The sequence below is a fragment of the Oryza sativa genome, chromosome 5 (genome assembly GCF_034140825.1).
Source record: "Oryza sativa Japonica Group chromosome 5, ASM3414082v1".
Taxonomy (NCBI): Eukaryota; Viridiplantae; Streptophyta; class Magnoliopsida; order Poales; family Poaceae; genus Oryza; species Oryza sativa.
The window spans coordinates 19,751,821-19,768,539 of record NC_089039.1 but is presented as its reverse complement, the minus strand read 5'-3'; the positions used below and the strand labels follow the sequence as shown (position 1 = coordinate 19,768,539).

At 49.3% G+C, this 16,719-nt stretch overlaps 2 protein-coding genes across 2 annotated transcripts; both read left to right on the top strand.

Annotated features, from left to right (window-relative positions):
• Window positions 1-6,507: 6,507 nt before the first annotated feature.
• LOC4338742 (transcription termination factor MTEF1, chloroplastic) lies at window positions 6,508-8,090 on the top strand. The gene has a single exon (XM_015782314.3). It carries the CDS (start codon window positions 6,573-6,575, stop codon window positions 7,770-7,772), a length of 1,200 nt encoding a protein of 399 aa, XP_015637800.1. The 5' UTR covers window positions 6,508-6,572; the 3' UTR covers window positions 7,773-8,090.
• Window positions 8,091-15,336: 7,246 nt separating this feature from the next.
• On the top strand, window positions 15,337-16,719 carry LOC4338741 (transcription termination factor MTERF4, chloroplastic). Its single transcript, XM_015782529.3, has one exon. The coding sequence runs from the start codon at window positions 15,370-15,372 to the stop codon at window positions 16,549-16,551; it is 1,182 nt and encodes a 393-aa protein (XP_015638015.1). The 5' UTR covers window positions 15,337-15,369; the 3' UTR covers window positions 16,552-16,719.

The window sequence follows — 16,719 nt, the reverse complement described above, 5'->3', positions numbered from 1 at the left end:
TCTGTGAAGAGGTGATCGAAATGCATGTTTGAGAGTAGGGGAGGCTTAGAGAGAGTTAGAAAAAAAAAATCTTCCTGACCCCTCTTCCCCCAACTCTAGCGGCTCACCATGGGTGATGGCCGGAAGAGGGGTCGAGCATCTACTCTACTAGTTCTTTAGTATAGATTAGGTTAGAGTTTTCTATAGTCGGGTGTCGCGCCCAGAAATTTAGCCCAAATTTCCAGACTATTTTGTGTATTAAATCCCTGTCCAGGACCAGCCAAGGTACACAAACCGACAAGTAATATACAGTTCCAAACGTAAATAAAGCGTAAAATACTTACAGAAGAGGCACTTACTCCTCACACCGAAACAAAAGCAGCAGCAGCGGAAAAGGCGATCCTAGCGGGGCTTCAGCTCCACTCCACAGGCAAAACTCAACTGGGGTATGAGCCTTGGTCCTCTAACTCCATCTTCAGCTCAGAAGCACTACACTTCTGAAAGGGGGAATAATAGCAAGGCTGAGTACAACCACCGTACTCAGCAAGCCACACCAACGATGCAGACGTGCAAGGGGAACACAAGGACGGTTTGTGGCTATTTGCATAAAGGCGGTTGTAAAACATTTTATTGAGCAAAACAGTAAAACTGTTGAGTAATTAAAGTAACATTAAATCTGCACTGATCAACGCTATACCACGTTGAACAGGCCCAACCAACCCACCTGAACTACAGTGCATTGGGTCGATTTATTAAGGTGGGACTAATCACGGTGAATCTGGTCGACCGCCCATAACCGCGGGCACGGCTATTCGAATAGTTTTACTCTGATCAGAGGTGTACAACTGTACCCACAAGACACAGCCCCACGACACGTTTCCGTGCGCCGACATGCCACCACGACATACCGGAAAGAGGCCGTGACAGGACCCTTCGCATAACCCCCTCTAGCCAAGCACACCACACCTCAGGTTTCACCCCCACTCCTCGCAAGGCAGCGGGCAGTCCCCTCTCGTGCCTAGGTGAATCCGGAAGCCGCATAGGCCGTCGCAGGGCCCATCCAAACTCCATCACGCCCACCCTTGCCTGGATGCGTCGGCTAGAGGAAAACTACGCTACAAGCCCAGCCGTTGCCCACGCTGGCTTGTGGTAAGTACGATAAGTTCTTCCAGGGCATCCCGCGAACCGGTCCTTAATTGCCATGGGTGCGACTAGCAAAACCATGCACCCACAGCCCACCATTCAGTCGCATTTTAGTTGGATAATTACGACCATGAAGCATGGCCAGATGTCTCGAGCACGCAGCTCGTCATGTCATGATACTAGGAGGTCTAATACTGCAATTATCCCATCAACTGAGCTAGTGGTAATTAAGCATGGCTAAGCATATAGTTCTAGCTAAGTCACATAAGTAACATGAGCTAGTCGATTCATTACCCAAAGTTGACAAAGAACAGATATCAAGTAAACATGGCACAAGCGAGCAGATAGGTAATACCCTGACCCCGTGTAATTAGCAAAACATGCATATTTATTTGCAAACAGTAAAACATTTGTAAATTAGGATCAAAATGCTCAAGGGGAATGTGTGACTTGCCTTGCTTCTTCAAACAATCTTCCGAACTCTTTTCCTCGCGACCGCGGACTTCCGAAACGACGGAAACTACACGCTGGCACGCAAAACGAGGAAAAACTCTAATAAAAACCAAGGAAACAGTACATAAAAACTAAACAAACATGTAGAGCTCAATTTTAGATGAATTTTGCAAGTTGAACGGCTCAATTCGGAGTTCGAATGAATTAGGTATGAATTTTAGAAGTTTTGAGCCATTTAAATGAATTTCTATAATTAAACTCGATTTATTTCGCAATTATTATTTATTTTTACAAAGGAAATGGACCTCGCTGACGTCATCAAGGGGGAGGGGCGGCGCCGGCAAGCGGGCCCCACCGGTCAGCGGCACAAGGGCGCCGGTCCACCGTGGACCGGGACCACCGAGGCGGTCCACCGCCGGTCCACGGGAACCGACGGCCCGGATCGGCCCAAAGCCGATCGGACGGCCACGAGGCGGCGCGACTGGGGCACGGGCACGGCATGAAGCCGGCTCGGCCGAGACATGGCGCGGCGGCGGCAAGGGGGAGGCGGCAACCGGCTGCAGCAGCCGGCGACGTGGAACGGCGGCGGGCGGCCGGAGGACAGCGGCGCGCACGGGGACGGCGACGCACCCCAAGAGGCGGCGGTCGGCAAGAAAGGGGGACGGGAAAAAAAAAGGAAGGGAGGAGAGATCCTCACCGGAAGCGGCGGCCGACGCGGAGGAAGAGGACGGCGACGACGATTGCCCAATGGCGGCTTGCGAGGACGGAGGGCGGACGGGGTCGCCCTTGACCTTCAGAAGGAGAGGAGGGAGTTAGGGAGGGGAGGACCGATGCGGGGTGACTGGAAACGAAGGCCGATGGCGATGACAAGAGGTAGAGCTCACCGGCGACCGAGGAAGGAGGAGCTCCGGCGGATTTCCGGCGAAGAGGGGCGGCGGCCGAGGTCCTCCTCGTCCTTGCGGAGCTGAGGGAGGCAACGGCGCGAGTCGACGTCGACCGAAGCGGCGGCGCGACGCGGCTGGAGTCGGCGGCGGCGGCGGAGAGAGGTGGTGAAGAGGGATGACGCACGTGGCGGCGGCGTTTCGGAGTTGGACAGGGCAAACGGAGTGGAGGCCGGGGTAGAGCTCGGCACCGCAATGCCGACGACACAAACGGCGCGGCGCTGCGGCCCCTAGGGCGGCAGTAGCGGGCGGCTGGGGCGGCGAACGGCGGTGGAAGCTCGGCCTCGCGGTGGGAATGGTGCTGCGGGGGTGGAAGGAGAGAACGGGGTGGATGCCGGGGTGCGGCACGACGCAGCGGAGCTGACGGTGCAAGCGGCGCGGCGCGGCGGCGGCTACAGCTACGGCGGCGTGCAGCCGGAGCTTGCCGGAAAGCGGCGGAGCGCGGGAGCAACGTGGGGAGAGCGGTAGGGAGTGCAGCGGGTTCGGGAAAATTGGGGAAAAGGGGGAGGGTGGCACGGGGATCATTTTTATAGGCTCGGGGAGGAGAAATCGTGGCCGGACGGGCGGCAACGGCCGGCGGATGGAGCTCCGGCGACGTGGGCGAGTGGGGCTCGAACGGCGCCGATTTTTGGGGGAAAATGGGGGATAAAGTGGAGGAAGGAGAGGACGTGGGGTGGACCGCGCCCACACGTGCGCGGGAACCGGGAGGCGCGCGGGGAGGGGCGGCGACGAGGGCGGCTTGGGCGGCCATGGCAGTTGCTGGCCCGGGCTGGAGGTTGGGGGTGACCCCGACAGGTGGGGCCCACCTGTCGGCGGCTCGGGGGGAAGGAGAGAGGAGGAGACGGTTGGGGGAGAAGATGACAGGTGGGGCCTCGGGTCCCACCTGTCGGAGAGAGAGGGAGGGAGAGGCCGGCTGGGGAGGCAAAGCAGACTTGAGGGAGAGAGAGAGCCGAGCGGGCCGAGGGAGAAGGCCGGCCCGAGAGGGAGAGAGGGGGGGGGGAATTGGGCCGAAAGGGGCCCAAAGAGAGGAGGGAGGATTTTATTTGTTTTCTTTTTATTTTAATTGGTTAAATGATCTTCGTGACTTTAAAACTATTTCTCGAGCTCCGAAAATTCACGGAAAATTCCGGAGAGTACATTAGGGCACAAAGAATATTAAAAAATATTCCCGGCCAATGACTTTTAAGGGAAAATTTTAATTCTCCCATTATTTCACTTGATTAAATTGCTTTAACTTTTATTTAATTTCCAGAAAATGCATTATTTAATGATTTAAAACCCGAACGAAAATCGGGGCGTTACATCGGATTATCTCATAGATCAAACTAGTCTTGTTTTGGGGTTTTCTTCTTCCCATGTGCTAGCTCATGGAAGTGATGAAGGTTGTAGGAGGTGGTGGCTTCATTTGTCAGAGGTGGCAAAATGGAAGGTTTCGAGAGAAGAACCCACAACCGACATCTTGGCTGGAGGTGGAGATGTAGGCCCTTCCTTCCGGCTTGGAAGCCGACTGCCAAAGCTGCTTTTGCGGCAGTCAGGAAGAATCAACTTAGGGGAGTTGTTGCTCCTAGTTGAAGACCTCGACGATGGTGGTTGTTTGGTGCAGTGGTTTTGTGCTTGGCTCCAGATCTGCAGGGAAGATGTTGACGGGAGTATTGGGGAGGGGGGGGGGGACAAGCTTTGCGCTATGACATCGGCCGGGACACTAATATATGGTCATATGGAGATAAAAAGGTAATCACTAGAAAGTTGACTGCCTCTAGATGAAGGTTGTCGTCCTGTTGCTCGCTTCTAGTCATTCCTTTGCTAGTACTTGTTGTCGTCAATGCATTGGTTGTGTGCTTGTCCACTCAATCAATGGCCCCGACAGTGATGATGGCCTAGTACTGAATGGGAGTTTCTCTTGGTTGATTTGGCCATCAAGCAATTTATTCAACATCCACAAATTGCAGGCTACCTCTTCCTCAACCACTTTCGTTCAGGTCAAAAGACAATGGTTCATTCGTCGCCATCCTAATCTTTCACTTGAAGGTCAACTAGACTTTAGAGATGGCTTCATTTTTGCTTCCAAATAGTGGGTACCATGCAGGGTTCGCCATTCGCGTTGAGCACGGTTCACGTGTGCAACCTTGGTTCACAGGACTATAGTCAGTGTTCCTCATATTTAGATTTAGTGGTGAACTCCGTGAAAATCATTTGCTGTGTTCGGTGAAGCTCATACCAAAATTTACGACGCAATAACAAACCTCTCATTTGTGCCATTCCGTGGAGGCAACCGAAGGGAATTACCGGTTTGTCAAGCAGTGTGGATATTTATAGAGGCCGTTGGATGTAGTTGTCGCGGCAACGCCGCAGCTTCCTGTCAATTGACAATCTTTATCACTGTTTGCTTTCATTATGAAGCATGTTTCTTTAGTCTAGTTACCCTTCCTTTTAACAAGGATGGTACAATGCTTTCACTTATTTTGTATGGCGATGTACTTGGGATTATTCCCCTGATCCCTGACTATCTCTAATAAAAATGTTCTTGAGTCTTAAAAAAAAGAATTCTTAGTTCTAAAGCTGCAGAAAAATTGAAATTTTCTTGCACACCTTAAGACAATGTTTTAGCCTTGATACCTGCAAGTTATGAATTTAGCCCATCTTTGTAGTTTATCATGGTTGACTCTCTAATACTTCGTGATGGTGAAAGCTCTTCCAATATATATGCATGGTCTTAAAAAAATCATAATGACGTATTTCACGAAAAATAAGAAGAGATGGCAAAAATGTATATAAGACTAATATATTGCAGTTGTTCTATTGAAATAAGAAGATCTATCAAAGCTATGAAGAAAATTTTTGTATTAACGTTTCTGCTTAAAAAAACTTTACAATCTACTTGGTCTAATAAAAGTTGTTATACATCCATCCTAAAATATAATAATTTTTAGCATTCATTTTTTTTTCAAAAACATATCAATTCCAAGTTGTTGGGTTCTGTATTTGAGAAAACAAAATCAAAACTTAACTATTTGATGGGAAACACCATATGAAATCTTGCAAATTTCGGATTGGATCACTTTGAAATTCATGCAATACCCCATAACCATAACACCTCCTCTCCTCCCTCCTCACTCCTACCGCTGCCATGACTTGGTCAAGTGAGCGCTCGATGCCCCACCTCCTGTGTCGTTGTCGTCCACCACACTACCACCCGGCTAAACTGGTGGTCGAAAGGTGCCGACAAGGCACCCCTAGCAAGCCTCTTCTCCCTTTCCTAGCCCTCCTTCTACTTAAGGGCCCCTTTGATTCGCAGCATAGAAAAAACGCAGGAATAGGAAAAACACAGGATTTGAAGTGGTAGGATTTTGAAATCCTATGGGAAGAGAAAACAGAGGAAAACATAAGAAGATCCCTTTGATAGAGGCATAGGGAAAAACAAATGAATCTGCACATCACTTCATTTCCAAGAGGTCTGACCTCTTTTTTAGTTTCCTTTGAAATCCACTGATAGGAGTGCAATCCTATGGAATTTATACTTGCCTTTTCTATGAATCAAAGAGGCTTGAAGAAAAAAAATCCTTTGGAATCCCATTCCTCCAAAAATCTTTTAGCATTCCTTTAAATCAAAGAGGCCTTAAGCCAGATTCACCAATACCACCCGCCATTAACGTTGGCCCGCTATCTTCCTTCATCCACGCGGCTCTCTAGCATTGTTGCCTACCCATGTCCATTATTTCTCATTCATAGTCGTATCACTGTTTCCACAACAATCCATTTAAACCCGTTGATACCCTCTATCCCTAAACCCTAACTTTGTCAGGGCATTGCATGTTATTAAAGCTTCGTTGGAGTTTAAGGAGAAGGAGCTGAGATTGTGGGAGCGCGAATCACCGAAGCAAATTGTGAAGTAAGAAATTTATAAGGTTTTAGGCCCAAGTCTAGGATAACAACCATTTATCCATTAAAAGAAGTACTCAGAATAAATCCCCTTAATCCCAAGGGGTACCGTGAAAAAAAGGAGTACGGCTAAACCCTCGCGAGTCCCCACTCTTCCTCTCCCCGTTCTGCATCACCATGTTCGCCGCCATCTGCCGCCGCCGGCTCGCCGCCCTATTCCCCCAAATCCGCGGTGGCGGCGGCGGCGCATATCATGTCCAGTCCAACCCCCAGGCCGCCCTCCTCTTCCACAGCTACTCCTCAACCGCCGTCACCGGCGGCTCCGACCCCGAGCCATGCCCCGACACCGTCTCTTACCTGGTCTCCTGCGGCCTCCCCCCGGCCGTTGCCCGTCACACGGCCGCCAACACCCGCGGCCTCCGGATCCGATCCACCGAGAAGGCGGACGCCGTCCGCACCCTCCTCCGCAGCTACGGCTTCTCCGACGCGGACGTCGCCCGGATTGCCCGCAGCGCCCCGCTGCTCCTCACCGTCGATCCCGACCGCATCATCCGCCCCAAGCTCGAGTTCTTCGCCACGATGGGGTTCCAGCCCAGCAAGCTGTCCACCGCGCCGCTCCTCCTCGCGCGCAGCCTCGAGAAGCACCTCGTCCCCACCATCCAGTTCCTCCGCAGCATCATCGGCAGCGACGACGGGATCCGCCGCGGGTTCTCCCGCATCCCTCGCGCACTCCTGGTCAGCCTGGACAACTGCATGCGCCCCGCGGTGGAAGCCCTCCACAGGCACGGCCTCACCGGCCGCGAGGACGTGTCCAAAGTCCTCGTCCTCCAGATGGGCGTGCTCATGCTGTCGCCGGTCCGCATCGGCGAAATCTTCGAGGATCTCAAGGCTATGGGTATGTCCATCACGGACGGCCGCTTTGCCAACTCGTTCCGCGCGATGTGCAGCATGAGGAGGGCGACCTGGCTGCGGAAGGTGGCGCTGTACCGGAGCTTTGGCTTGTCCGAGAGTGAGGTGTTCGAGGCCTTCAAGAAGCAGCCCACGGCACTGCTTGGCGCTGACGAGACCATAAAAAAGAATGCGTCGTTCTTCCGCGACGCGCTAAAGCTTGAAATGCGCGAGGTAATGGTGCATCCTGTTGTTATGGCATATAGCTTTGAGAAGACCATCCTGCCAAGGTGTGCCGTGTTGAGCGTGTTGATGAGAGAGGGGAAGATTAATCCAGATATCCAGTTGCTTCATGCATTGCTTGGCAGTGCCAAGACATTCTCAGGGAGGTATGTAGATAGGTTTGCTGCTGATGTGCCAGACGTTGTTGAAGCATATGAGGGTAAGATCAAATTCAAAGGATTCAAGGGTCAGGGTCAGGGTGTTTAAGTCCACGGAAGCCAAAAGGCTATTCTTCTGGAGCAAAATCACTTCAGGTTGGGTTGTCTGTTTTTCTTTTAGAGCCATTGAGATCAAGGCATATGATTCTAAATTCTAACGCTGTTTCATGGAGCAGCATTACTCTGTTGTTGGACCATGGTTACTTAGTATCATATATTTGTAGTTTAGCAGTTTCCATTTTGAAGTATTCTGGTCTTGGGAAACCTAGATACATGACGTCGTAGTGATACCTTTAAGGCCAATTCCTCTATCATTTTCTGATTTCAAACAATCTCGTAAATTAACTTAATTTGTGATTTTCAAACAGTTCTTTCTTCAACACACCTGAAATATCTGTGGTTTGTCTGTGTAGATTATCAAGTGTTCAGATTTCAGAGTTTCCTTATATGTGGTTATCCTGCAGCTTTACGTATAAATCTGGCATTGTCATTGAGAGAAAATGCAAGCTAGCACAATGAGGACATCATAAAACAAGTATAGTGGAAAATTATAGCTAGTGGCATGAGGCATGGCTTGCAATGCCTATAAGGCAAAGAACTAAGCTTCTAAGCCTTGCTCTCCAGATCACTAAATAAGTGGATTTACTCCCTAATACATAGTAGAATGAAGAACATCAGAAGAAAACTAATTACTGGTATATTGATATGCAGATCAATGCTAAACTTGAACTATTTCCACTGCCACCATAAGAGAAGAAACATATATTTATCCCTATATTTTAATTGAAGATTACACTGCAGTAATCGTGCTGTACTGCTCTTGAAGCTTGCCAGGTTAACCACCCACAATAACCTGCATCTAACATGTGCTTAGGACTTGTCATCTGCAAATCTTTGTTGTATGATTGCTAAGAATGTTCAAGAGTATCTGATAGTCTTGGAATTGTGAATGCGGAGTTACGGTGACTTCTTTGAACTAGTTTGATGTACTGTTCTTGCGAGGTATTGTGAAGTTTTGTGAGGAACTTGCTCAAAGTTTCAGTGTCCTTAATTCTGCTTAGTGGGAGTTTTAGGTCCTAGAATGGGATATCCATTTGGTTGAGAGTTGATGACATACAAATCATACTTGGTACTATATCAATAGGCTGAACTGTTACACACCATCTGAGTACTTGAGTCCTTGTTGTTCTCCAAACCACATGTTATTTTCTTTGCTCCAGTATGATTCCTGAACTTATCCATATTGCTTCCATGAACTTGGAGGAAAGTTAGTCTTGTTTCTTCACGCTTGTTGTCTTCCTTAATGATTGTTGAAATTTATTCCTAGAAATAAGCACACTGCTAAAGTTTCTAGCCTACCCTTATTCCTTAATGATTGTTGAAACTTATTCCTAGATAGAAATAAGAATACTGTTAAAGTTTCTAGCCTCATATTGAATAGTGATTTTTTACGTTTGATACAGCAGTGATACATGTTATGCACACGTTTTCACTGGATACTGAGGTAACTACATGATTCAGTATTTCAGTTATCCATACAGTAGTAACTCATGTTTTGGAATGTGACATTTTCCCTCTAATGATTTGAGAGGTAATTAACAAGCATGACAACTGTGTATTTATCAGTTTAATTATAGGTATCTTGACATCTTTTCATTTTTAAGGATCAGATGCTGCAAGCCTGCAACAGTGGTTCCGAACAAACGGTCCAAACGGCAGGGCGTCAACTGATGCTCCTTGCCGTCTATTAATGCAGACAAAATTTTATTTTATGTATAGATAGATGAAGTTATGAAACATGCTGGTAGAGAAACGCTCAACTGGCTTGATGTACATACCTCTGTTGGTTTAGGTGAATCGCTGTTCAATCGTCTCTGTGGTGCACACAATCCTTTTAACACAAGTCTAAGGATAGGGGCATAACAATGAATCCATAAATCTCAATAAATTTATATTGAAAATGTATGCATGTGAATGCTATTATGAGCGCAAGAATTTAAACTCTGATGCTTAAAGTATAAGCACGACTCTACCATACCACCAAATCTCTGGCGCTTCCTCTACTTGAGATTTTGCTGACACATGGATTAGTGTGAATGTGATTATAGGCATAGGAGATTTTGAACTAGTGAAGTACTATTTGGCTGTTTTCTTTCCTCTTTTTTCCCAACCCACCTCTTTTTTCTCACACGCACAAGTACGTTTTTCAAATATTAAACGGTATGTTTTTACAAAAGTTTTTTTTATAAGAAAGTTGTTTTAAAAAATAATACTAATTTATTTTAAAAAATACTAATACTTAATTAATTATAGAAAAGTTGTTTTAAAAAATCATATTAATTTATTTTTTAAAAAATACAAATACTTAATTAATTATGCGTTAATAAATCACCTAGTTTTACAAGCCCGAGGATTATTTGCTAACCTCGTGTGCCGAACACAGCTTTACACACGACTCTACCTACCACTACACCTATTTGAGATTTTGTTAGGGCATCAGCAATGTGCTCGCAAACCGGGTAGTAAGCAATAAATACACTCTTACTACCTGGTATTAAGCATTGTGGGGCTAGTACATAACTACAACCGGGTCATACCCCTACTACCGGAAGCAAGGAAATAGAATATGCATGTACACAGTGTTTTCTGACAGCAAAAGCATTGCTTCTCCCAACCGTTGTATGCATGCTCTGTCCTTGCTACAATTTTTATTACCCCATGGACCCCACCTTACTGCCAACTTACAGATATAAGCAATGTGGAGCACGTCTCCCTCTATTACCGCCTGTCATCTGGGCCCACGCTAATACCGATGTGGATAGCAAACATTGCTGATGCCCTTAGCACTTAGAGTACTTGTATAATTATTTCCCTACATATCGTGTTGACTTTATAATGCATTAAGAATTGAATTCGATTACAAACATGTTTGATGCAACTTTTTTTTTCAGAGTTTGAGGTATCTCGTTAACTAATTACTTTATCTGTTGCATGATATAGTAACGTAGTATCAGATAAGACGTTTGAGATATCTCGTTAACTAATTATTTCCTCAGTTCCATAATATATAATATAGCAACACAGTATTAGATAAGGCATTGTATTAGGGATGGTAATTTAACCCGTTTGCCCGTTTACCCGTGGGTAAAAACCCTAATAGAGTTGGGTTTGTTCTCCATTTAGTACCCATGGGTTTTTTATTAGGTCAAAACCTATACCCAACGGGTATACGGGCACGGGCAAAAACCAATTGACATGTGGTCACTCAGTTAAATTAGTATAAATGCCACCATCTAGTACTGATAAACTTGTAATGCTTGTATTGTTGAACTTGGTACAACTGTACCCTTTCTTTAAATTGCGATAATGTCTCTCTGCTTGTAGAGATTTGTGGTTGAAATGTTGAAATGTGAGTTTGTGACAGGTAAACGCGCATGCCCGCGAGCACATGGCGCCTGCGGACAACGGGCATGGGTAGTGTTCCTTGCCCGTCATGTAGTAACGGATATGCCCGCGGGCATGAATTACCTCGCGGGCACGGGTATGGGTAGTCACTATCCGTGCCCGTCGTGCCCGACTGCCATCCCTATATTGCATAGTATAACGAATATAAACAGATACACGTCTAGATTCATTTTACTATGAAATTTCTCGTCCGGTACTAAATTATTATATTATAGGATGGAGGGATTAGCTATTAATCTAAGCTGCATATGGATGAGGATATTATTGCATTTCAGAAAATGTTACTACTGTCAAGTCAGTTGTAGTTTGAAATAGAGTAAATTTTAGGAAAAGGTATGAATTACCCCACTGAACTATCGCAGTCGATCGAATTACTCCCTGAATCCGAAAACCAGACATTGTTCACCCTGAACTTTCAATACCGGACGAATTACCCCTCTCGACCCAATCCAGAGTGGTTTTGTCTTACGTGGCGTATGCGTGGCAATCCGGTCAGCATTTTATTTATAAAAAAATGTGGGACCCACCCGTCATACTCATCTTCCCCTCTTCCTCTCTCTCCTCTCTCTTCTCTCTCTCTCATGGGGCAGCACGAAGGGCGGGGAGGTGGGTGGCGGCGCGGGGACGTGCGGTGGGCGGGTGGGCGGGCGGGCGATCGGCGCAGACGGCAGCGCTCATAGCAGCACGCACGGCGCGACGGTGAGGAGGGGTGTGGTGGAGAGGCAAGCGTTGGCCACCTCATCTTCCCCTTCGATCTCCCTCCCCTCCCACCCTCTCAATGGCGGATCTCAGTGAAGTACGCAGCCGCGGTGAGCCCCGTCCTCCCGCCCCACCCTGATCCCCGTTGACGACACGATGAACGCTGTCACCAGCGATGTCCCCAACATCAACTAGTTGACGATGGGGAACGTCACAACCGGCGCCACGGAAGCGCGTTGCGACGCCGGGCATGCGCCGAGTGTGATGAGCGTCGACGAGCTGAATCCGACGAGGCCCACGCCCTCGCTGCTCTGCAGCCCGATGAACGCCAAGAAGAGCCCAATCCCGGTAGACGACGATATCCGGATGAGCTTGGGAATGAACTTGGCGAACTTGGAGCGCAACCCAATGACGGAGATGAAGAGGAATATGTGGCCCTCGAGGAAGACGGTGGCGAGCGCGGTGCGGTACAGGAGCCTGCCAAAGCCATGGAGCAAACACTCTTCGCCCCCTCGCCGTCCCCCTCCACCGTCGCCGCCGCATCCTCCACCCCAACAACCGCGCCCGGCCCGCTCTCCCTGTTGCCATCCCCACTCCCGCGTGTCGGCGCGACCAACGCCTACCTCAACCCTCGCCTTGCGGCCGCCGCCTCAGTCCACTGCTCACCCCCACGTGCCGCCGTCTGCCGCCTGCCCCTCCATGCCGCCGTGCGCACCCGCGCCCTTGCACGCGAGAGAGAGAGAGAGAGAGAGAGAGAGAGATTAGGAAGAGGTGAAGAGGAGGTATGACCGGTGGGTCCCACCAATTTTTTCAAATGCTGAATGGTATGCCACGTAGGACAAAACCGCTCTGGATTGGATCGAGAGGGTAATTCATTAGGTACTGAAAGTTTAGGGCGAGCAATGTCTGGTTTTCGGGTTCAGGGGATAATTCGGTCGACCGCGATAGTTCGAGAGGTAATTCATACTTTTTCCTAAATTTTATAAAGAGTAAAACCCCACCTATTATGGTCCAAGTTTCATGAAACCACAAGAACCTGTACACATTGTCGACGTTTGATGTCGCGATTCCAGTATTTGCATAGTATGGGGATCGTTGGTACTAGGGTATATGCGAGATTGAGATAAAAAAGATGGAGACAGGGATTTTTATACAGGTTCGGGCCCCTGAATTGTCAGGTAATAACCCTACTCCTGTTGGCCGAAGCCGGTCATTGCTCTTATTCACCATAATCACACCAGTATAATATTTGAGGTAGCCTATCTATCTGTTGTCGACTTGGCGGTCTAAAGTGCTGACTCGTAGTCGACAACATGGTAGCCTTCCTCCTCGAATCCGTACCCGGCGAGGTCAGAGATAGCACTAGATTCCTCTCTTCGGTTCCCGTAGGTACCATATTGGGTTTTCCTAGGCTTATCTCTGATGTCGATATCTGGCAGCTTGTCTTGGCGTATGTAGGCTTGTATTGGCTTGTGGCTTTGTGGCGTCCATGTTGCCTGTGTCCCCTCTCCTCCTAGGGGGCCTTGTATTTATACCCATAGGTGTCCCCTTTCCAAGTAGAACTAGGGAAACCAATATGGATACAATCCGACTAGTCCTTGTCGTTTCCATGTAGAACTCTATTCATCCTTTCTTACGTGAAACTCCTACTATATCCGAAGGTTGTTCCCGTATAAGACATGGTATGTGGTGGGTCCTGCCGAGATTTAGTCAACTACTATTAGATATGTGGTATCAATAACCCTGACACACATGGTACCTACCCTTAGACTATTACGATCCTAACGTTTTTACAGAATCACATTACTTATCACTTTGACTTTGGCCTATCACATTTTTAAGTTGTACAGTCACATCTTAAATTTATGAGAATTTTATCCATCATATAAATGGTGCATCCGTTTTTCTCTTTTGATTTAGGAGTATGTCAAAATAGTTAATAATGTGATTTATGAAACTTTAGATCATAATACCTAACATTATATGTCACATATTAAAATACCTATGGTTTTATATAACTTTGGACAATATAATACTCCCTCCGTCCCATAAAAATCAACCTAGTACCGGATGTGGTCCTAAATTTGTTTTTTATGGGACGGAGGGAGTAGGTGATAGGGAGTAGGTTTAATGAAATTTAATCTTTATAAAATAAGTGGCCCAATATTAAACTCAAATTTCACACATGGAGAGGTCGCATCGTCTCCTTCTCGCCTCACCACATAGCGTCTCCTTGTCTCCTTCTCGCCTCCTCGTCCCCTCGCCTTGCCACCGCCCGAGCAAGCTGCCGGCGTGCCGGGCGGCAGCGAGGAAGGCGGCGGCGGGGCTTTCCTGCGGAGACCACGGCACGGTTTAGGGGTTTACCGGGTCTGGGGCTCCGGCCTACAAATCTGGCGATGCGGGAGGTAGCGGGGCCATGGGCGGCGGTGGCTGGCCGGGCCGCACGCGGCGGCGGAGGTGGTTGGGAGGGACAGAGGCGCGGGAGTTGGCGAGCGGCGGTGGCTGAAATGCACTTGGCGCGCAGCAGCGGAGGGGTCGGGAGGCAGTGCGGTGGCTGGTCAGCGAGATGTCGGCGGCGACGACTCTTCGAGTGACCGTGGGTTCAATGGAGAACGGTGACAGCCTTAGTGTCGATGCCCAGTCCTCGGCAAGGAAAGGCGGTTCCAGCGAAGGTGGTTTCGTAGCCAGCGGCTACACTAGGGGCGGCGACGGCTTTCGAGTTCGAGCAGTGACCTCCTCGGTTGCGGTGGCGTAAGCGCCGGTGCAAGGTGGTTCAGGTGAAGGTGGATCCAGTTAGTGACGGCAGCCCTAGGGGCGGCGGAGGCCTAGGAGTCTAGGCGGAAGATGATATCCTCTCTGACCACGGCAAAGGACGCCGGCAGAAGTGGCGGCGGGCTCGGAGTCCGAGAGGAGGAGGATTCTAACGTTGGCAGTGACCCTATGGGTGGCGGAGGCTTAGGAATCCGGCGAAGCAGATCCTTTCAGCTCGCGTCTGGTTGGCTAGTTCTGAGTGGACGATGATGGATGGCTAGTTCTGACTAGACGACGATGGATGAAGGTGGACTACCCAGCGGCGCGTGGCATCGGTTCACTTGAAGCAGATGAAGATGGCACCAATGGAGATTCGCAGCGACAATGCACTAGGGGCGGTGGCGACTAGACGACTTCCACTCGTCGTTTTCGACTGTTTCAAGAGAGAATGTTGGGATGCAGGGATGTGTCAAGGTTGTAGGTTTTTGGTTTTTTTTGTTGTGTGTTCTCCTCTTTGTTGAGGTGTAAATCTAAGTGCTCTTGTATCTTTTTAGCTATGTATATCCCTCGTGGATACAGAGGGATTAATGGAAATCCATTATCTAAAGAAAATCAAACTCAAATTTCAAACCCTTCTCCCTTTCCAACTCTCCACATCCAAACAGCAGACTAAAACCTAAAGCCGCTTTCTAACAGTCGCAAACTCGCATTAGCGCTTCGAAATCCCAGGCATGTTCCCCACAGCCGGCGGCCGCCGGCTCCTCGTCCTCATCCGCCGCGCCTCCGCCGCCGCCGCGGCCGGCGCAAACCCTAACCACCACCACCACCACGCCACGCTTTTCACCCATCGCTACTCTTCGTCCCCCCTAGCAAGAACCCCTGAGGCGGAATCCGCCGCCGCGGCCTCCTACCTCGTCGCCTCCGTCGGCCTCTCCCCGGCCGCCGCCGCCAGGATCTCCCGCAAGGCACGCTTCCGTTCCAACGCCGACGCCGAAGCCGTCGTCTCCCTCCTCCGCGGCCACGGCTTCTCCGACGCCAACATCGCGCAGGTGCTCCCAAAAATCCCGGGCCTCCTCATCCTCAACCCGGACAAGATCCTCCGGCCAAAGCTCGAGTACTTCGCCTCCCTCGGGGTGGTCCCCTCGGCACTGTCCCGCGCACCCCTCCTCGCGCGCAGCCTGGAGAAGCACCTCGTCCCGTGCGTCGAGTTCATCCGCGGCGTCGTTGGCACCGACGCCAACCTCTGCGCGGCCATCTCCCGGAACCCCTGGGCACTCTGGTGCGACATTAACAGCAGCATGCGCCCCGCCGTGGAATCCCTTCGCCGCCACGGCCTCGCTGAGGCGAACATCTCCAGGCTCGTCGTCATCAATCTCAGCGCTCTCACGATGTCACCCGACCGCATTGACGGGATCTTTGGGGACCTGGAGGCGCTCGAGCTGCCCATCTCGCATTCGCGCTTCGTGTACGGCTTCTGGGCACTGTCCAGACTCAAGAGGGGGGCATGGGAGGAACGGATGTCCGTGTTCATGAGATTTGGGGTTTCCAGGAGCGAGTTGCTCAAGGCATTCAGGGAGCAGCCCGGTATACTAGTGTTCACAGCTAAAACTATCCAGCGGAAGCTCAGTTTCTACCAGGAAAAGCTGAAGGTTGCACCGGCAGATGTGATTGCACATCCTCTTCTCTTGACGTTCAGCTTGGAGAAGAACATCATACCTAAATGTGCCGTGCTGAATGTGCTATTGAGGGAGGGGAAGATTAAGAGATATGGGAGAGAGATGGACTTGTTGAGACCCTTGCAGCGTAGCAATATAAGTTTCTTTGAGAGATTTGTGAGGAAGTATGAGGAAGATGTGCCAGATGTTGTAAAAGCGTACGAGGGGAAGATTAAGTTCACGGGATTCATGGATTAGGATGTCAATGTTTGATTATGCTGAGGCCAAGGCGCCAGCTTTCTAGGGTGTATTCTCTGTAGCCTGTAGGTAAGGCTAAAATTGTCGTCAAATTAATGCATATTGCTTCCTCCTTTTTTTTGAACTAACTAACATCATATAAATGAAAATGGAGGTAATACATTTTTA